Source organism: Melanotaenia boesemani, chromosome 9 (assembly GCF_017639745.1).
Source record: "Melanotaenia boesemani isolate fMelBoe1 chromosome 9, fMelBoe1.pri, whole genome shotgun sequence".
NCBI classification, from domain to species: domain Eukaryota; kingdom Metazoa; phylum Chordata; class Actinopteri; order Atheriniformes; family Melanotaeniidae; genus Melanotaenia; species Melanotaenia boesemani.
In genome coordinates, this window is record NC_055690.1 from 26,108,008 (window position 1) to 26,131,281 (window position 23,274).

At 36.5% G+C, this 23,274-nt stretch overlaps 1 protein-coding gene across 1 annotated transcript; it reads left to right on the plus strand.

Moving 5' to 3' along the window:
- The first annotated feature begins 132 nt into the window (after window positions 1-132).
- LOC121645803 (acetylcholinesterase-like) lies at window positions 133-18,992 on the plus strand. Its single transcript, XM_041994514.1, has 10 exons — window positions 133-220; window positions 761-1,071; window positions 6,253-6,481; window positions 6,713-6,845; window positions 6,947-7,098; window positions 11,599-11,785; window positions 12,097-12,407; window positions 12,750-12,959; window positions 13,053-13,210; window positions 18,094-18,992. Exons 2-10 carry the CDS (start codon window positions 771-773, stop codon window positions 18,186-18,188), a joined length of 1,776 nt encoding a protein of 591 aa, XP_041850448.1. The 5' UTR covers window positions 133-220; window positions 761-770; the 3' UTR covers window positions 18,189-18,992.
- The last annotated feature ends 4,282 nt before the right edge of the window (window positions 18,993-23,274 follow it).

The following is a 23,274-nucleotide window of genomic DNA, read 5'->3' on the forward strand; positions in this document are numbered from 1 at the left end:
ATCAATCAATCAAATATCATTATCTCCTTATTCATTAGGATTCAGAGCTTGGTAGGCTACTATAGTGTTAAATTATTTAAACTTATGGTCTGAGCAAGTGAAGCAGTGAGAGCAGCTTTATGGGACAGCCCAAAAGCTGGACAGAGGGTGTACACGCCTCCCTCATCCCGTACTGCTGTGTCTTCACTTAATCAAGGCACTCAAACTGCCAACTAACAAGGTAAGACATATCCAAGCTTCATACAAGCTCGTAACTGTAGATACTTTTTTTCTTTAAGTTGCTTTCTCTGAATGCGCGTCCCCTTAACCTGTACGAAGAAGCAGCTCATTCCTTGTGAAAGTGAAATCTTTTGATTCGTATATTTTAATCCGCCACAACTTCATTGTTTTGCGGACATTCGACGAATATGGACGCGCCCAAAGTTGTACACACACACACACACACACACACGCTTGCAGTGTGACTGAGCCTCTGTCTGCAGGACACACGAACCCGCGCGCGGACGCGGGCGCGTACTGCATACGCAGCCTTTGCCCTAGGTGTGGGCTGTAGGAACAAGCTGATTAGGATCGGTGCAACTGTAACAGAATGACCGTTTTTAAATTGATTTAATTTTCAAATAATAGATATTTGAACCCAGATCCGTGAAATATTGATAAAGAAAAATACTATAATTTTGTTGTAAACGTGATACATTGACTGTAAACGTGATACATTGACTGACTAAATAATAGTGTTTGCCTTCTTTTGTCCCCCCAGAAGCTTTTCCATGGCGACAGTCTTTCATTTTACACATTTAGCTACTTTTCTCGTACTGCTTCACTGCCTAACTGTATCCTGTGCCACACAAGATGACCTTGAAATCAGTACTACGCATGGGAAAGTACAAGGGAAATTGCTTTCTATACCAGGTGGTGAAGTCAGAGCATTTCTTGGAATTCCTTATGGAAAACCACCCCTTGGAAAACTAAGATTCAAAACTCCAGAACCAGTAGAGAAATGGGAGGGTGTGAAAGATGCCACCAAATTTCCAAATTCCTGCTACCAGATGCCCGATTTATCCTTTCCAGGTAGGACCCATGTTTATACAATACTTGTATCAAACAAATTGCATAGACATGAAACAAAAAAGCTTTCAAATAATGTAATTACTTATTATTATTTTTTAAACTGAATACAAAGCAAAACATTTGATTAATTGCAGTGCGTTGTGAATGTACAGAATGTAATCATATCCACCATCATTATGCTGGAAACCTAGAATCCTTGAAGGTGGAAAAATTGAACTGGAAAATTAATGTGTCCAATATTTGCTTGATTCACTACCTGAACACTCACACCCAGATCAGGCGTTTGTAACTGACTGATTTAGTCGTGTCTATTGCAGGTGGCTGTAATTCTTAGATATGAATCATAACACACAAAACTTTCTAAGTTTAGGCAGTCGATATGTAAACCTTTACAAACACATAAATAAACAAGGCTTCAATTTCCCCTCACCCAACAGATAAATTGGGGCTGGGCAATGAATATGTGACTATTAATAAACATGGCCATCTGTCAGGGCTTGTTGGAAGCACCAGTGCCAGGCATATGTAAAATGCCATAATGTATTCCCAATCTAGATATGACACCACAAATAGATATGCAAATAAGGCACTAATATTAGGGTTGCTTCTTGCAAAGCCTTTGTCTTTATAAGGAGAACAAACAACAGATTTGAGAATTTATTTACTGCTTTAGTTTGTATTTAATATTTTAATTGTAATAATGTGTGGATGAGGTTGAAGTATCTCTCACATGCTGAAGCACAACCCCAATCAGCTTTTCCTACACTGTAAAAAATTTCCCTGTAAAATAACAGCAAAATACTGGCAGCAGGGACGCCAGTATTTTACTGTTATTTTACAGTGCACCTACTGTTATTTATTTTAACAGTACTGTATTTTGAATTACAGTATATTACCATAGGATAACAGTGAGTGGTGTGGTAATTTTACACTGCATCTACTGTATTATTTTAACTGTATCCTACTGTATTTTGGATTACAGTACATGAAAGTAGGATAACTGTGTGTGGTAATTTTACAGTATAAACCAGTTTATTCAAAAATATATTAAATCTGCTATTTTGAATTTAATTCCAATAGATCCCCACAATTTATGTATGTATATATATATATATATATATATATATAAGTAGTTTATAACATCATACAGAGCTTTTCAAATTCTGGACAGATTTATATTACAAAAAGAAAAGGTACTCCATTTGGGAAAAACCGTGCATAATAAAATTCTTTATGACAGGCTTTACTAAAAAGCATAACTTCAGACACTGCATTAAAATAGCATCAAGAACAGTGTAACATTAAATTAAAATAGCATCAAGAACAGTGTAACATTAAATTAAAATAGCATCAAGAACAGTGTAATATTAAATTAAAATAGCATCAAGAACAGTGTAACATTAAATTAAAATAGCATCAAGAACGCTGAATTAAAATATAAGAAGCAGTGTGACAGAACAGTCTAGTTTGTAAACAAGTCTTCTGCGCATGCAGATGTAAACAATAAGAAAGTGGACAAAGACAAGAGAAGGAGAAAAACACAGCAAACAGTGAGAGTATTTGACTGCAGCATTTGGCTGGTATCCTCAGTCACCGATGACTCTGTAAAAACAAACAAACCAAAATTTAGCAATACAGCATCAGGGATAAAAATTTAAATGTGAAACAGATTAATGGAGGGAGAGAAAATAAAAGGGCCACAGCAATAAACTGTTCAAAGGAGAGAGAAAATAAAAAGTGTGAAGAAGAGAGAACAGAAAGAGACAGAAAGGAGGGAGGGTGGTTTGTTGGTTGTTATAGTTTAGGGAGAGAGGTTACCTCTTACGTGGGTAAAGTCAGAATGTTGAAAGTATATTGTTATAAAGTCGGGATAATGAGAGGAATGGAGTCAAGCGTTGTGTGTTGTGTGCTAGCTTCCACTTGAAAAAGAACAGTATTGAAATATTTAAGTTTATCTTAAGCTGCTTCAGCAGGATGTTGTTGAAGCAGTAGTTGAAGAGGTTGAAGCAATACTTGTATTTTAAAAAGTTTTAAAGAGTAAGACAAACAATGCTCTCATTTATTATAGTGAAAGTAGGCAATTCCTATGATCAGTGTTAGATGAAATTGTTTGCACCCATTCCTACTACTCTTCTCAACCAAGCACAGCCAGCCCGATGAGACCATGGTGTTGTAGGATGTTTATTTGGCAAAGTGATCACATATACTGTATAATCAAAAAAGAGTGCTATGTGTGCTGTTTTTACTGGCGCTGAAGCAAGCATATAATCAAGAAGCAACAAGATAGCTATGACCTACCTAAATGAAGTCCCACTCATAGTCCAGCAAGTTCTTCAGCAGTGTGGCAACATGTGGGTTGACACTTTCGGCCCTTTTCTGAACCACCTTGCCAGTCCTCTTGGAGATGACTTTTCCATGGGTGGCCTTGCTACCTCTTTCAGGATTTATACCGACGAACCGCCTTTTAAAAAAACAGAGGAAAAAAAAAGTCCCAAATACTGCAAATGGATAATTTTCTAAATTGTCTGGTGACAGGAAATGTATCTTTGATCACTTAGCCCATATAATAATTGTAAACTGTGACAATAATTTCAGGCACTTAAAAGTTTTTAGCTAAAACAATTTGAAAGGAGGTTCTGGACACACTACATTAAAATGACAGTTTCCAGAAGGACTGTCATCATTTTAAGGGGTCTATTGACCAGTGTGAGGTGGAAACTCTACCTCTTCCAGTCATGTTGCATACAATGGGCTTTAAGCACAGCTTCATTACTTCATGAACTTAATACAGCTCCTTTTTTTTTGTCTTTCATTGGTGGAAAAATGTATTAATCCAGGTGTGCATGACTTCAGTAGCTCTGATGACAATTGCCAGACACACCTGGATTGATCAGGTTGTCCAGTAATGAAAGACAGTAAACAAAGGAGCTATATTAAGTTCAAGAAGTAGTGGAGTTGTGCAAATAGCCCAAACCATTGAGTTTAATGTATTACTTGCACCATTTACACCATTAATAGGTACCTTTGAATAAATTCCAAGGTTTGGGAGGCCGTATGGGTACTGGAGGTTGAAAATATAGAACACCGCAAACAGAGCTGCCAGCCCGGACACAAATGTTGGCTGAATGCCCTCACAGACCACATGCCCCTCGATTCTGATCATCCACTGGCTGTTTGTCCTGGGCTCATTTCCTGTTAAGTATAGAACATGAAATTAGGTAGAGTTTCCACTTCCAGAAGTATGTTTAATCTTTTCCAGTGCCATCTAACATAAATTTGAATGACGACCACTATATTTCTCAAAAACAGGGAAAAAGACAGTTGTCAGGTATGTCAGATGAGCAAAAAATACTGAATTTAGCTGGAGACTACCCCCATTTTTAAAGTCTGCTGCAGTAATTTCAGTTTCATTGTACAAAATCATAATTGCTCCATAGTTATTGTACAGTTTTCCAGTATGATAGGCCATTATACTGATGGACATGAAATCTGCACAAGCACTTTGTATAGTTACCTCATTCTCACTGGAAAATAAAGTTATTTCAAAATCTACACCAAAATACATACCAAGCAGAATGAGCAGTGGACTGGCTGGTAGAGTGAAGCTTCTCTCAACATCTGCAGCAGTGGCAGACACCTGAAGGGTTAAGAGAAAATAAAACAGAATGACATTGTTACAGTCCATGTTAAATCACAAAATTACGTAACAATAACTAACCAATACTCACATCGGCATGTGACATGCTACATTCTGAGAAGAACACACATGCACACCACACCTGTACTCCTGATGAAATACTGCTGAGTCCAGGTCTTCACTCCCTTTTGATGATCCTCCTGTTTCTTCCCGTTTTTGGTTGTACAGTCAGCTCTATGATAGTACAAATAAACACAAGTTAGTCTTCACACTGTAAAGATTAACTGTAGGTTAACACATGTTCATTTAAATAAAAGCCATTTAAGTCATTGTCTTTCCCTGAATGGGGTAACACAGAAGTGAAAGACCTTACATTTGTGATGAGAAGCCTATTTGTATGAACAAGGTATTAGTAATGATTTTCCCAGGAAATTTTTCAAGACGGCACACAGGTAGTGCTTTTTAACATTGCTAATGGATGTATAAATGAAGAACAGTTCTACCTCACTTAACAGTTGGTCTGCGAAATAAGATACTGTAGGAAGAGCTAATGCAACAGACTTCAATTTGCTGTGTGAAGGTGAAGCAGGCTGGCCTACTGTTTTTTTCTGCAAGCACAAAATTACACAGGCAACACTGTTTGGATTCTCAGGTCATGTTAAGTCTGAAATTACTGTTTATCGCCTCAGGTGCCACCAAAGAGAAATAAAAATTAAAAATGAAGATGTTCAAGATAGTTACCTTTACTGTCTATTTATTATTTTTAGCTCGATTTCATTGAGTCTAAGGGTAGCTTAATGTTACCTTATCTACAGAACTATTTCATGAAAGGCTGAAAATCTCATGTGATGTTAATAGACTGGCTTAAATTTTAAAGAACTCTTCAATTAAATTAAATGAGTAAGTGATAAGATGCTAACACACCTTACAAAGACAGAAACAACACCAGATTGCTAGCTAACAAAGTTCAAGCTTAAGCTTACAGAACTTACTGTGCCAATATTAGCAGTCTAACCAGGTTAAACAGACATAATGAAATTAGCTATCATTTATAATGTCTGCTGTTGAAAAAACAAAACCGGACACTGACAGTATTTGGAGATATGAAAAAAAAAAAAACTTTACCTCTGGTTGATGTCCACATGGACGGCTCTGAATAATGAAGAAACTGTGCATCCAAAGTCAGGTTCAGGAATATCCTGTCACATCTTGCCACTAAAATGACTTGAGTAAAGTGAAAAGTTTGACTAATAAAGGAATTATATCATCAAAAAAGAAAATTAAGCCCACAATTATCAAGAAGATGCTGATGGATAGTCACAAGACTTACGAAGGAAATGTTGCTCTCTCCACCATGTGACAGAAAATACTGTTAGATACTGTTAAATTACAGTTTCTTAGACTTAACTGTTAATTTACATGTGGGGATGAATATTTAACAGTATTTTACAATTATTGTAAAAAACAGTAAATTACTGTTGTAAATTCACCGTAAATTTACAGAAATTTGTTACAGTGTAATGTTATAATAACATTGCTTTCAGGGTTCTATGGTTCTGAGATGTGGAACCCAAACACACCTTTGAGTGAGGATTGTCTTTACCTAAATGTCTGGACCCCAGTTTTCAACAAAACTCAGGTCTCAACACCAGCTCCTGTCCTTGTCTGGATCTATGGTGGAGGATTTGTTGTTGGAACATCCTCCCTAGACATCTACCAAGGCCACTTCCTCAGTAAATCGGAAGGTGTTGTTGTGGTGTCAATGAATTACAGGTGAGAAGTAATGTTTTGGATAACATTCGAAGTGAGTCAATATATTGTGTATTTATTCATTAAATGCAATTATACAGCAATGTATGATCAGTACATGGATAAATGTTATGTAATAGAACAATAATAGGTGAATGCAACATGTACCTATTTGAAAAACAGTACACACATTGAGAGGAATTGTATAAAGTATCTCTTGGTCTCAGCCTCCATTGTTGTGGTCATCTATAACAGACTGGGAGCTTTTGGTTTTCTGTCTCTTCCTGACAACAAGAACATCAGAGGCAATGCAGGCCTGCTGGACCAGCGCTTGGCCCTCAAATGGGTTGCCAATAACATTGCTGCATTCGGTGGTGATCCTTCAAAGGTAACTTAGTTTTTGCCTTTCTTTTTTCCCCTGCCCTTTCTAAAGTCTGACGGCAAGAATTATTTAACAAATAACAAGTGCATCTTTTGGCTTTTAACCAGGTGACTATATTTGGGGAGAGTGCTGGTTCAGGGTGTGTGGGCTTCCACCTGCTCTCTCCAGGCAGCCAGAATCTTTTTCAGAGGGCTGTGATGCAGAGCGGCTCCCCTAATGCACCCTGGGGCACAATCAGCTTAAAAGAGGCCTGGGATAGGTAGCGTATGTTTATGTATTTTTTCCCTTCTGACTTTGGCTATGTACAGTACCTGTTTATCAGATCGCTGGTCTATCATTTAAATCCAGATTTAAATACTCCATTCATCATTCACCATTAGATTCACTAACACAAATCTTTCTTCCACATACATGACACACCAAGCTGCATAAAGCACCTGAAGTTTACAAGTCTAGAATATTTCTGATTGGAGGGCCAGGCAGTGGCACAGACAAGAAAAAGGGTGGCAGGTCTAACTGTCTTTTTTTCTTTTCTTTTCTTGTTAAAATAACTTTAGATTTTAGGAAATAAAAAAAAAAAAAAATAATTATTACAACTGATTCATTTTCTTCTTAGCCAAAGGACCCAGTTAAGGTTGATTGCAAAATGTTTTAAATGCATCTTTTTGCATCAGTTTTTTTTTTTTTTTTTTAGAAATGAAAACAACAAAACCAAAACTAGTTATTTAATTTTGATTATTACAACATTCAGTGGCTCAGTCTTCTATCTGTTCATGTACTTGAATAATGATATGTACTGGCACTAATCCTGGACACTGTTGGGAAGCTTATGCTACCACCTCCTCTTCCTTTTGTGTACATTAAACTTAATTAAAATGACCATCATTCTGCTTGCTATGATGCTGGCCAGGAAAAGTAAAAAAAAAAAAATAGAGAGACAAAAAAAAAAAAAAAAAAAAAAATATTAAAATTTGTTGAGTTGAGTGTTGAATGATTTGCAGACATATAATTGTTCACTAATAAGGAACTGGGAAGTTCCTTATTAAACGCTTAAAGCATGATAAACTGCAAGGTGGCTGAAAGAAGACAATAGAAAGTAAAAGTAAAGTGACTGGTCATTGAAATCATACAGATATGGATAAATTTGTTGGTACCCTTCAGTTAATAAAGAAAAACTCACAATGGTCACAGAAATAACTTGAATCTGACAAAAGTAATAATAAATAAAAATTCTATGAAATTTAACCAATGAAAGTCAGACATTGCTTTTCAACCATGCTTCAACAATCCAACGATTCCTGTAACTGTCAGTGAGACTTCTGCACCTCTCAACAGGTATTGTGGCCCACTCCTTCCGAAGATGCTCAATAGGATTTAGGTCAGGGCTCATAGAAGGCCACTTTAGAATAGACCAATGTTTTCCTCTTAGCCATTCTTGTGTGTTTTTAGTTGTGGTTTGGGTCATTGTCCTGTTGCAAGACCCATGACCTGCGACTGAGACCAAGCTTTCTGACACTGGCCAGCACATTTCTCTCTAGAATCCCTTGATATTCTTGAGATTTCATTGTACCTGCACAGACTCAAGACACCCTGTGCCAGATGCAGCAAAGCAGCCCCTGAACATAACAGAGCCTCCTCCATGTTTCACAGTAGGGAAGGTGTTCTTTTCTTGATATGCTTCATTTTTCCGTCTGTAAACATAAAGCTGATGTGCCTCGGCAAAATGTTCCATGTTTGTCTCATCTGTCCGTGGGACATTCTCCCAGAAGCTTTGTGTCTTGTCAACATGTAGTTTTGGCAAATTCCAATCTGGCTTTTTTATGATTTGTTTTCAACAATGGTGTCCTCCTTGGTCGTCTCCTATTAAGTCCACTTTGGCGCAAACAACAACGGGTGGTGCGATCTGACACTGATGTTCCTTAAGCTTGAAGTTCACCTTTAATCTCTTTAGAAGTTTTTCTGGGCTCTTTTGTTACCATTCGTATTATCCGTCTCTTTGATTTGTTATCAGTTTTCCTCCTGCAGCCACGTCCAGGGAGGTTGCCTACAGTCCCATGGATCTTAAATTTGTGAATAATATGTGGAACTGTAGTCACAGGAACATCAAGCTGCTTGGAGATGGTCTTATAGCCTTTACCTTTAACATGCTTGTCTATAATTTTCTTTCTAATCTCCTGAGACAACTCTTTCCTTTGCTTCCTCTGGTCTATGTTGAGTGTGGTACACACCATGTCACCAAACAGCACAGTGACTACCTGTAGCCCCTTATATATAGGCCCACTGACTTATTACAAGATTGTAGACACCTGTCATGCTTAATTAGTGGACACACCTTGGATTAACATGTCCCTTTGGTCACATTATTTTGAGTCTTTTCTAAGGGTACCATCATCCTTGTCCAGGCCTGTTTCATGAGTTTATTTTCTTAAATAATTCTGTTGAAGCATGGTTGAAAAGCAATGTCTGACTTTCATTGGTTAAATTTCATAGATTTCTTATTTATTATTACTTTAGTCAGATTAATGTTATTTCTGTGACCATTGTAAGTTTTTCTTTCATTAACCGAACGGTACCAACAATTTTGTCCATGTCTGTAAATCACTGTGACCATACAACAAAATTAATATCATATTCTTAAACACTTCTTAGAGGTTTTCCCAGTATGGTAATTCACTCTGAAATTCATTTATTTCCTTTTTTGGATCCCCAAACACAGCCATGCTGTGGTCGTGACATTGTTGCAGAAAACAAACATTTTTAGGTAAATTCTTCATTTTAAGTACAAGGTTATGATAAATCTTCAAATACGTTTTAATGAATTTTTTTCTTAGAACTTAGCTGTGGTCCTCAGTGGACTAAATCTACCTAGCATTGCCATTAATTTTATTTAGATTTCCATGGCCTTTAAAGGATGAGCACTTATGACTATTGTTACTACCTCAAGTTTTTCTTTAATGTCTCATGTAGGATTGGATATATATTGATTTTGTGACATATTTCTCTAAATGAACATGTAAGTGCAATGTACATTTAATTTCAATTTGTGATCATAATGCAAAGAAAGTGCTCGTTTTGGAGGGGGAAGTAAAAGAAGATCACTACAAGGTTGCTCAGAGATTGTCAAACACAAGCTGAAGATTGTGAAAATATAAGGCAAAGCAGGTTTATTTGTAAAGCACATTTCTGTACAAGACAACTTAAAGTGCTTTACATAAAACATTATACCAAGGTGTATAAGACACATTAAAAATAGATTTAAAAAAGAAGAATTAAAAGAAAAGAAATAAAATAGAAACTGAACAAGCTAAATTAGAGAGAAATGGATAATAGAACACATACAGTGGGTTACGTACCATACAAATTGACATCAATGGAATATATTGTACATCATCATCACCATCGATTTTCAGTATGCACATGTGCTAAGATGTATTCAGAAAGGAAAAGGATGAAATTATTTTCCACCACTTTCTTAAGTGGTGGAAAATAAAAGACAGGCTTTGACTTCAGCGGCTCCTTTTTGACTCTGCTCAAACATCACAAAATGACTATAATGCTACACAATGGTGAATTTTAGGGGTAATTTAGAAATTAAAATGGAAATGAAAATTAAAACATCTGATGAAGAAGAATATGTTTTAGGTTTCACAGGAAAATGAGCCTTCAACTTTGCTGCATTATCAAAACACCAATAATACAAGCAATCTCCCTTCCAAACATGTGAAGGCTTACATTAGCAGTACAAACGCACTATTAATTTCAGGGATACCTTATATAAAAGAGTTGAGGTTTTCTGTTAGTTTTTTTTTTTTTTTTTTTTTTTTTTCGGAGCATAAAAACTAAACACTGATTCTCTATGTTTAATTTCAACTCACGGAATGGAAAGTAAACTTGACCCATAAGGCATTAGCAGATCAGACATATATTTTGGATCAGAACCGTTGCTTTGTGCACCAGCAGCAAAATTGTCAAGAGTATATTTAAAATCTGTTCTTTGGCACCCATGAATCCACTGTAAAGATCTCAGAACAGGAATGATTTGTTCCCATTTTTATTGGTATTTGTGAAAACAAGAGCAACAGCAGAACGTGTTATATGGGTGAAAAATCCATAAATCATGCAGAATTAAAACATGGTGGTGGTAGTATCATTGCATGGTGATGCATTTTAGTAGCAGAATCTAGGCGGTTTGGAAGTCTCATTGAATTATGAATACTAAAGAATACCGACTGGTCCTTGGAGAAAACCTGGTCTGCAGTTCATGGACCAGAGACAGAGGTGACAGTTCACCTTTTAAGAACATTAATGACTGAACAAGTCTGACGTTATCCCCGAGTTACCCAACTAAGCTAATCTGAAGAAGCTTAAAATGATCTCAATATCTGTCTTGAATGAAAGAGGATTCAAAACTAATACCTGCCAAAGAAGCTGTTTTGCTTTTGCAAATGAAAGGTTACTGATTTTTACATATATTTTATAAAATCATTTTTCATTCTTTAATTTTAGGTTACTTAGGTTAGGTTATAATGGGAGTTGCACAATCTTTCTCTCTCACACACACACACACACACACACACACTATATATATATATATATATATATATATATATATACTGATTTTATATGTGTGAAAATGACTTCTAAAAAAAAAGAAAAGAAAAATAACACCACTCTTGTTCACAATCTCCATAATCTCTAATATTTGTCTTTATTTATTCCCCCACCATTTGCTTTCCTCTCCATCTTTGTCACATTCTAGGTCCCTGATGTTGGCAAAATTGGTGGGTTGTTCTTCATCTAATCTAGCTCAAATGGAAACTTGTTTGCAGCAAGCTGATCCTCAGAAAATCACAAATAAGCAATATGAAGTCCTGACGGAGCCTTCACTCATAGCCATACCCTTTACTCCTCTTGTTGATGGGGACTTCCTACCAGCTAGTGTTGAAGTGGGTATCTGTGTGTGACTTTGTATTTGGTTTTGTGGGCATGTGGAAAAGTCAGTAAGAGCTGTACTTAATGGTGCATCTTTTATAAGTAGTGTTTTCATACTACATTATGTACATTAAAAATCAACTTATTTATTTTATGTAAACTGTCATAGCTGACAGGCTGTTGTCTATTGATATTATAAACACTGACTTTGACTAATAATAGCATTCTGTAAGCCTACTTGTAATTCTGTGCTCACTGGAGAAACATGTACACAATCATCTAACACAATCATATAACCATTTTTTTTCTGTTTATCCTTCTGCAGGAGTTGTTAAGTAGCAGTAATCTCCCAAAAAAGGAGCTTATGATTGGCTTAACTAAAGATGAAGGCACCTACTTTCTTGTTTATGGAGTACCTGGTGTTAACATCACCGGTGAGAGTCTGATCACCAGGAAACAGTTTATGGAGGGTGTCCGGCTAGAAATGAACACTGCACATGATGTCACAAGAGAGGCAGCCATTTTTCAGTACACTGACTGGACTGATGAAGAAAACGGGATGAAAAACCGTGACTCACTGGGCAGTCTGGTTGGAGACAACAAGTTTTTTTGTCCTGTGTTGGACTTTGCTTACAAGTGAGGAGCAAGCCCTTGTTTTTAAGATAGCCAATGGTCAGATGTTAATGATTAAAAAGCCAAAATGAAACTAAATATTTCTTTTTATTTGTTTTGTTTTGTTTTCTAAGTTAGCAAAATAAAATATTAATTTTGACCTAAGTATTACCTTAAGTTATGTATAGTACCATATATAACAGTAAAATGTACTGCATAATACCCCGTGATAGATAGATAGATAGATAGATAGATAGATAGATAGATAGATAGATAGATAGATAGATAGATAGATAGATAGATAGATAATCAACTTACTACACTTTAACTCAGACCTATTTCTGTATTATTTATGATTTGTTTTAGGTACTCACAACATGGTGGTAAGACCTTTGTATATTTATTTGACCATCGATCATCTATCAATCCTTGGCCAGAGTGGATGGGAGTTATGCATGGCTATGAAATAGAATTTGTCTTTGGAATGCCTTTGAATGCATCACTCGGATACACCAAGAATGAAGTTAACATGACCAAGAAGTTCATGAAACACTGGGCCAACTTCGCCCGGACTGGGTAGGAAAACTAAATGATCAACTAGTAGTTCAAGGTGTGTAAAGATTCTTATCATACTACTGCATTTCAGTGATTTTTATTTCTTCATTTCAGTAATCCAGAGATTTATAGTGCTACCTGGCCAAGGTTCACTGCGTCGCAGCAGGAGTATATCACCCTGAACTACAACCATCCAGAACAAAAGAGGATGATGAAAGCTGAAAAATGTCAGCTGTGGAACAAATTACTGCCTCAAATACAGAACACCTCAAGTAAGACCCATGCAGATAGCTTATTTATCTATCAAAAAATCTTTCCATACATGCAAGCACATAAATCCACACACATTTCTATAAAGCCTCTGTAGTGGGAGGCATTGTGTCAGGTTGTGCAAGGGAGGCATTTTGCCTTATTTAGCCTGTAAAAAAGCTTTGCAATACTGGCCTGCTCCACCTCTGCTTAACCACAGTTTGGGAGGTCTGAGTGGGAGGGATGGAAGGTCAGTCATCCCTTCCCTGAACACTGCTTATAAAAAGACTGAAGAATACTTACACACCTCCAGACTGGCGTCTCTCTGTGATCACGATCAAATAAAACTGATGATGTAATAACTTACCTTTATACCAATATATATATATATATATTTTTTTTTAAAGGTAAAGTTATTAGATGAACACACGTATATGCAGCTCCTGTCTATACATTAGCTTGTCTGTACCATAACTCCACCGCCACAATGGGCAAACCTCATAAATTCTCTGAAACGTCTTAGAAAACGACTTATGGTAGAGAAATGAACATTCAGTTCTCAGACAACAGCTCTGGTGGACATTCCTGCAGTCAGAATGCCACGACATCCGTGGTGTTGTGCTGTCTAATAAAACTGCACATTGTTGTGGGTAGTATAAGGTACACCTGTGCAATAATTCTGCTATCTAATCAGTATCTCGATATGCCACAGGTGTGAGGTGGATGGATTATCTCAGCAAAGGAGAAGTGATCACTAACAAGAATAAGGCAGATTTGTAAATAATACTTGAGTAAAAAAGGTCTTCTGTGTCCATAGAACAAGTCTTGGGTCTTAGTTCAGTCCATGAAAGATGGAAGCAAAAACAAAAGTGTTGTGTTTAATGTGTTTATATACATATTGAAGAAAATTTTATATACACGAAATGGGCATTTTAGTTTATTTTTTATGTCAACTAGTCAGGCTTTTCAAAATCGATTAGTTGTGACGTCATTAAAAATTAAATGAAAAAAATACTTTATTTCCAAATGAAGTTGCAAAATGCACGAGTTATCGTGTGTATATTGTCTGTGTTCCATTGACAAACTACAAAGTGGCTGGATTGCTCAGTTGGCAGAGCATCCACTTCCCATCTGGGAGATCCAAGTTTGATTCCCCCAGGGGATGAATAATAACACCTTCCACTTGGGTCCGTAGGCAGACCCTTAACGCTACTGCCTAACCACTGTAAGTCCCTTTGGATAAAAGCGTGTGACAAGTCTTCTTTTTTTTTTTTTTTTTGGCCTGAGCTTGTTACGACCCAATTCAGGGGATTTAAAGGGGCAATAAATGAAGAGTACTGTGGACAGGTGTTAATAAAAAGGAAGCCATTAAATTTATTGTTACAAACAGAAATGGAGAACAAGCAAGCAGTACTGGTCATGATAAGTGCTGGGATTAGCGAAGCTGCTCAAAGTAAAAACACAATAGAATCACTATGGTCTAACTCAAAATCAGCCAGCTGAAAACAAAACCCAAGAATCATCAAATGAATGAACAGAAACTGGCCTACTAATCTGAGATAACAAAAGGTTAAGCAGCTCCAATAGCAATGCTTATTTACCAACTATATACAATTACAATTTAAACTAGCCCAACACTAACTTTAACAATTCCAAACTAAGTAAACCCTACAACTTTAACTCATAACAGAACAACTTAAAGACAAGCTAAAAGAGCTTTACTTGTTATCAAAACCAGAAAAGAAAACAAGACTACCTGTCAATAAAGCAAACACAAAACAAGGGCAACCAGTTCTAACACTGTTGGGAAAGTACTAAGCTGTCTAGTCAAAATACCACCAGCTAAGCACACACTCAACGTCTCCACAAGTCCAAACAAGCCAAGGGCAAACTGTCTGTGCCAAACAGTTACCTATGAGTTCACAGTTGCGTCAGGCTTTTATTTCCTTTCTGGTGACATCAGGAGCAGCTATTGGACCAGTGATGATCCAATCAGAAAGGAGGTTGCGAAGGTGTTTCAGATCCAGCCAACTCCAAGCAGGAAACCGGGTCAGGCATTTGCATGCAGGATTAGCTCCAGGTGACAGCAATGAGTGGCTTCTGTAACAGAGCTCTTCAAGTTAGTTGGGTCGGTTAAAATATTCTCCTGCTGTCTTTAGGTATTAGCAACTACCCTGTCTAAAGATGTCCTTCAGTCTATTGGTCCCTGTGTCCTCACTAGAATTAACTCCTCCTTGGTGTCTGGTCATGTCCCTATTTATTTATTTATTAAGAGGGTGTCATTCACCCTCTGAAAAAAAAACAAAAAACAAAACAAAACAAAAAAAAAACAAGCTTGATCCCTCTCTGTTTAGCGGCTACAGACCCATTTTAAAACTGCCTTTTATTGCTAAGATTTTTGAAAAATTTGTGGCCAAACAGCTTACAGCAGTCCTCGAAGAATATTGTATTCTTGATAAATTCCAGTCTGGTATCCGCAGGGATCATTCAAGTGAAACAGCCTGTCTTAGAGCGTCTAATGACGTCCTGATGTGGAGCGATGCTGGAGAATACTCTGTGTTACTTTTGTAAGATTTGACCTCAGCATTTGATACTTTTAATAATCACAGCATGCTGGAAAGGTTGAAACACTGGGTTGGTGGATCAGCATCAGCTTTAAAATTGTTTCCCTCCTATTTGTTTGGATGATTTTTTTCTGTGGCTGCTGCTAATTTCAGATCCTTGCCTTCATCCATTAGCTAGGATGTGTTTGGGTCGGTTTTGGGGCCCTTATTATTTCTTTTTTTTATGCTACTTCGTATATTTTATGTTTTTTTAACAATGTTTCTTTTTACTGTTATGCAGAGGATATTCAGCTTTATATATCTTTAAAACTACAGATCTCGCTCAAGTGCTTAGAGTCTGTTTAGAGTTGGATGGCTGAAAATCTCCTGCAAATTAAGGATCAAAAAACTGAAATCCTTGTCTTTGTCACTGATGGTTTTCTACCAAAGTTAGTCCAGTCTCTTGGCCCACTCGCCTGCTATGTAAAACCTTCAATCAGGAATATTTGGGTAACCTTTGACTCAGCGCTGACTTTAGACACCCATGTTAATTCACAGGTTAACTCTTGTTTTTATCATTTAAAAAATAATGCTAGGCTAAGTTAAGGTCACGTTTTAAGCTGGATCCCACATGCTTTTATATCATCATGCCTGGACTACTGTAATTCTATTGTCACTTGCCTCAGTAAGAAATCACTGGAACATATTTAAGTTGTACAGAATGCTGCTTAAAGGCTCCTAGTAAATCTTTTAAATACTCATATGCATCTCCGTTGTTAGCTCAGCTACAATGGCTCCCAATCCACTATAGTGTACATTACAAAATTCTGGTTTTAGCATATAGAACTCTGCACTGTCAAGGCCACATAATATCAGTGAACCTTTGCAGCCATACGTTCCAAGCAGATCCCTGAGGTCATGTGATCAGGGTCTGCTAGTTATGCAGCATACCCAATTAAAAACCAAAGGTGACATGTCTTTTCAAAAAAGGAGCCTACTGGAGCTTCCTTCCTCTGGATCTAAAACCTGTCTTTTTATTACTTGCTTTTTTCTAAACTTATTTATTTATTTGTTTGTTTGTTTGTTTATATATTGTGTTCTTGTGTTTGTTTAGTTTTATTGTGAAGCAATTTATGATTATTTATCTTAAAAGGTGCTACATAAATAAATGTTTACTTACTTGCTTACTTACTTAGAGCAACTGTATTAACAGAACAGTGTGGCCTCTTTCAGAATGATTGGGCTAGAAAGGAGGGGAGACGCACAGCACATGAGCCAGAGCTGCAGGGAGGGGAGGGGGGGACATTGGAGCAAAGGAAGTTAGCTGTGAGAAGTGTTATCTGGAAAAAGAGAGAAAAAAACTGATACCTTGAGAATGAACATATGCTAAATTAGTTTTTAAAGCCAGGGGCAGATTTAGGATTGAAGAAGATCTGAGGCTTAGCCCACATGAGTGATGGATTTCTTAGCATGTGCACAATATTTACGCTTTATTTAAAATGATACAGCATCTCAACATTTAAACTCTGACCACCTTAAATGAGACAAAAAGTACTGGATTACACTTGTAAATTAATGTGCTTTAATGAAGCAAAATAACACCATCAATCAAAAATATCAACAACCATCAAAAATGTCACTTACAGTCAGCTGCTAATTACAGTCACCTCAGGTCACTGGTCCAGGGAATACATCTCACATCCACTAAAAGCAGAAAATAGAAAACAAGAGGGTCACTAAGTTTGAAAAATAAATAAATAAATAAAAGATATGGTAATAGTGATCACCAACAGCCGTCATAACTCACAACAGGAGAGGGAAGCGGAGACAAGGAGGCTGCTGAGGAGCAGAAAAAGGGTTTTATAATTTATCTTTTATACTATTTTATGTGTGAATTATTAGTGACAACTGTTTTTTTTTTTTTGTTTTGTTTTTCATTTATATAATGGGAATGTATGAATAAATGTGAGGACTGTGTATATATAATTTATTATTAATATTATTATATAAAAATAAACATATTTAACTGCGGTTTTTGTTCCAAACAACACGGAACATTTGTTTGTGCATCATTTCCGGTATACCAATTAGAGTGATGCACACATCAGAGCTCCTAAACCAGTGTTGCCATGGCCACCCCCTAAACCCACTCCTGTTTAAGGCCAACAAAAAGTGAATAAAAAAAAAGAAAAAAAAGAGAAACTTCCTGTTTAACAGTGAATGTTTTTGCTACAAGTTTTTGCCACACAGCTCCTGTAGTTACAGCAGAGTCCTATGTCTGCTTCACCACTGGTGGTGATTTATATGCTCTTCTGTGATGGCTTTATAATCTCTTCACTCCCCCTTTTTTTTTCTTTTCACAGATGAGCTGCTGACTTGTTTGAATGCAAGTGGGATCAGTGTTTGCTGTAATGGCTTATTTGTCCTTATTTTACTGATTATAAGTTTAACCTGTTGATTAAGTGAGGAGACCTGCACTCTCTGGATCTAGGAAAGAAGTTTCAAATTTAAGTCCTAATGGACCAACAACTAATTGTCAATTTCTACACAATGACCCATTCATTTAATTCAGTTGTGTCGAAGCTGGGAAACATTCAACACCTGCAGGACAGCAGCCCTCAAGGATCGGAGTTTGGCATCGCTGGATATAAGATTCATTAGCAATGCAAAGATGTTAAAAAAAACTTGCAATACATTGTGTTAAAATATGTCAGGAACTTCTGTATTACAGTACACAACCTCATAATGGTTGGTGTTGAGATGTGAATGTTATTGTAATCACAGTCATATATTTAGCGAAAAATTAAACATTGATGTTTGTCATCTGAAAGTATGCATACAAGTTATGGTTGTGGAAAATGCAAACTTTGATTTTCTTTTTTCTTTTTTTTTTTTTAATGCACTAGTGTTGGGGAAAAACTATGTAATAATGTAGAATGAAACGGGTTTCTAAAAGCTGGATGTTGAAATTTGATCTACACAAAACTTATAGTAAAATTAAGCTACTCATTGTACTAATCATTTTTTTTATTTTTTAAACTTTTAGATCCAAAGGCATCGGAAAACACTTGTTCTTGCACCCTTTGTTGTATCCTTTATTGCTAGATTCCGAGCACATATCTGTAATTATTTAAAGCTAGTCTAAAACCAAAAGAAATATCTGATTTCAGCTTGAATACTGTGGTTTATATAGAGGTGTACATTTAGCATGGAGGACTTTTTTTTTCTTCGTTTTTGTCACAGAATAAATTTTCTACCACTGTTTTATTTGTGGTGAGTCATAGCTGTCAATTATGAAAGACAAGATTCTTTACTTATAAGGTCCTAACACTCTTGCATAGCAGTTGATGTGTCTACATTAAGCCTGGTACACACATAACGATTTTCGGGCTGTTTTTGTCCCGATTTAGCCTCTTCCTGACCTCAGATGGCAAACGCCCGATCATCATGAGATTTCACTGTACAATTATTATTTGGTCTGTGGTGTGTTACAAGCCAATTTGTCCCGATAATCCATTCCGAAAATGGGTCGTAGCAGACAATCGGGGATATTGAACATGTGACGTGAGCTGGAATGTAGCCAATCAGAGAGCGAGCTGGCTGAGGAACAAGGAAGTAAATAAAGTCTGTCTTTACTCCGTCTCGAGTCTGTTATTTTTTTCAGTTCTGGCTTATTCTGTTAACAATAGTCCCAAGACCACCATCATTCCCTCGTCCTATATATATCCTTCCATGCTGTGTGTTCTTGTTCTACATTTCAATGTTTATCTGGCTCGGAGGACTAGATTGTAGATGAGTTGCGGGACAGCATCGTTATGTGTGTTGTTCTGTGATTAGATTTTTAAAAAAACCGTTATGTGTGACTGGCTGGAACAGGTCCTGATGATCAGCAATCCGGGATTGATTGCTGTGGTACCTGGCTGAACAGAGCGTGGGCGTGACAGAAACTGGTGCGGGTGTGACATCTACAGTGTGACGGTTTTAAATTGACAATGTTACAAAAAAGATATTGTATAATGCTCAGAAGTTTTTTACTTACTAAAAAAAGTTTGCTTATTTATGAATCAAGATTTATGCCTACCCTTCATTACATATTTTTGTCTTCAAAATTCTACACACAATACCCCTTAATGTCAATTTTACATTTTTTTTTTTTTTAGAGATTTTTACAAATTTATAAAAAATAAAACATTAATAAATCACATGTACATAAGTATTCACAGCTGTGCCTTGAAGCTCAAAAGTGAGCTCGGGTGCATTAGGTTTCAACTGATCATCCTTGGGATGTTCCTACAGATTAATTGGAGTCCACCTGTGGTAAATGCAGTTCACTGGACATAATTTCGAAAGGCACACACCTGTCTGTATATAAGGTCCCACGGTTGACAGTGCATGGTAGAGCACATACTCTACTCTTATCCAGAATACTTTCCGGATGCATTGTAAACTTAAAGAAAACAAAAAAAATAAAAAAGTTAAAACAGCAGAAATGCATAAACCTGTTTTTTAATCATTACTTGGGGCCAGAACATCCTTAATTTTTGTACACAAGTCTACAAGTAAGTTAAGACATAAAATAACTTAAAAATTCTAAATAGATTAGATTAGCTCTGGTTGTGCTCAGATTAGAGCACACAAGGCTTGAGTGGAAACCAATGGGGTCTTTTTACAACTCAAGCATTACAAAGTTTATACAGTCAACCTTTGTAAGAAAGGTTTAATGTGAAAGCTTACTTTTCAGCACAAATCTTGAAAATTAAACTCTGTCCAAGATGAGAAATGGAAGCCTGATAAATATATTAGGTATAGATGCTTTGGCCTGATATAATCATGATACAATCGATGGCTCAACTGTATTTAGAGTGAATCGGGCCAGGACAGCTGCAGTAAATGCACAGACCCAATAGTAAAGTACGGAGGTGGAAATATGCCATCTTTTGAACATGAGCAAACAAAGTTGTCACATATAGACTGTGCCCATAGGTTTCCTTTCTTAAGATATAATAAACCCTGTATTTATCAGTCCACACTATAATGTCAATATTACACAAACATTTATGACTGTGGTGGAAAATACACTAGAAGACCATTTGATGTATTTGTATGTGTCTTATGTTTTGTGACAAGAGGACGGAATGGAAGGTCATTCAGATAAAATTCTCCTTAGATCAACCTCATATCTTATGCTGGCTCCTTTTGTATCTTGTTTTGGCTTCTGTACTGTTTCTGTACTGTCTGAAACCATGGCAACTGCATTACAAGCTGCAGCCCTTTTAAGCAGTATGAACAACTGTGTCTTTATGATTTCTTTAGCTCATCCCTTGAAATCAAGCCTGGATGGAGTCAGAACACTCCCTTATAAGGTATTTGCCAAAAAGAAATGTACCCAAGACAACTGCTTGATTTCCATTCTCAACCTTGATGCTTGAAAGAAAAAAAAAAACAAAAACAAAACAAAACAAAAAAAAAAAAACAGGGAGCTCAACCTCCTCCAGCAAATAATAGATGAAATATATGTCTTTGAAAAAATAAAGCCAGTTTCACCACAACTAAGTTTCTAACCAAAAACAAATGCTTACAAAAATACAAAATATCATTAATTAAAGGTGTGCTTGCTTATACATAGAGTTTTAATTTGGGGAGGTCTGCAATTTGGACATTAAATCTGAACTATTTTTGATTCAGTCCAAGAACAAATACTCATTATTATTCACAGCGCATCAAACAGCGCTGTTTTGTCAAAGCTCCTGGCATCTCTTCAACAGACCCAAGGTGTCCTTTGCTATTGGTACACCGGCCATGACAAAATAATGCTGACAGCAAATGGAGCAAATGTCATTCTGGACTGTTGAACAAGTGACTTTTCTTATAGGACAGATGGATCAGAGGAAAGTCAGGAAAAATCACAGGATTTAGAAACAAGACATTTAAGGCAATCTCGGAAGTAATTTATTCTTTTGTTTCTTTTCCTTATTATTGAGATTTGTTTTCAGAGCTACTCATTGTTTCCATTGCTGTGTAAACTCATAGTAACTTGGTTGGATTTGGATAGTATTATATCCTTCCTGGGTTTAGGTACAGATGTGGATTGGTTGATTTTAGGAATTACAACCACTTGGTTAAGTTCAGAAAAAAAAAAAAAAAAGTACTTGGGCTTAACATGTGATGCCTCTGGCAGAATAACAAGGAAATACAGTTCTTTAATATTGTAGAAAATATGGTGAAAACATGCTAAAAGGTCCTCAAGGAAAAAACCAAACAACAACAGCAACAACAACAACAAAAAAAAAACAAAACAAAACAAAACAAAAAACAAAACCAACAAGAAAAAAAAAATCTGTAAATCAGAGTTGTGGTACCCAAACTTTTTCAATGGAATAATATCATATATATATATATATGATAAGGCAAGTACATTTCCTTGTTGAATCAGTGTTTAAAGACCATTGCAATGCAGTGAGCCCGTTACATAAAGGTGGTTTCCCATGTCTCACATTGTTGACAAAAACAGTAAGGAAAGAAATGCTTAAATAGGATGAGAAGAATTTGAGAAAGACTAAATTTCCCCCCGTCCCCTGCTGATGCTTTGGGGTGCAGCGTGATCGCGGCCCCCTTGCTGGTACACATTTCCTCCTTGTTGCATGGCCACACATGCATGTTAACACGTGCATGCTCACAAACGTGCTCGTCTCTCCATCCGCTTCTCACTAAATGTAGCTGATGTTTGTGTGTTGGTACGTTTGTCTGCAGGTACGTTTGATGACTATTGTTATTTTTTATATCATCATCATCCCATTTTTCTTTTGGTATCATGTAGTACTGTGGTAGTTTATATTGTTGTATATTATTTTTTTTTTTTTTTTGTGATATGTTCTGGGCAGCATAGACAACTGTTATTTCCACATTTTAATCCTGTCCTTTTCTCCCTTTTTTTTTTTTTCTCTCTTCCTCTATTTCCCTGTCACGTTCTGCACTGACATATAAGGACTAAAGAAAATAAGATTACAATAAAAATAATAAAAATATCAAGGGCAGCCATGTATATAACATGTCTCCCTTGGTAGAGCAAATCTGTCAAGCAAAATATGGCACACAGACCACTGTTCTGTATGTTAGGATGCTGGACAGGACAGGGTTAGAACAAAAAAAAAAGAAATAGAAAAAAGAGAAAGACTAAATTTGGCTAAACTGGTCTCTCAAGACATGACAGCTGGCAAACGATTGGTATATTTCAAAAGATTCAGACTGTCTTCAGTGCAACTCATTTAAAATGTATGAAGATAAAAGCCATGAGATTCAGCAAATGTGATGCTAAAAGTGAATGAGAGAAAGATAACTACAGTACAAAGAAAAGAGAGACATCTTCATAAGTCACTCTAAGGAAATCTTCGGAAGCACAGTGGTTATTTCAAACTACCTTTAGATCTCCACTATATAATGACTGTGTTATGTAGCTGTGTTGTCATGACCAAAAGGTTAGCAAGACAGAAAAAGTGTCATAGTCAAGCACTTAGTCTTTCCTTAAATGGGATCAAGTGATAATG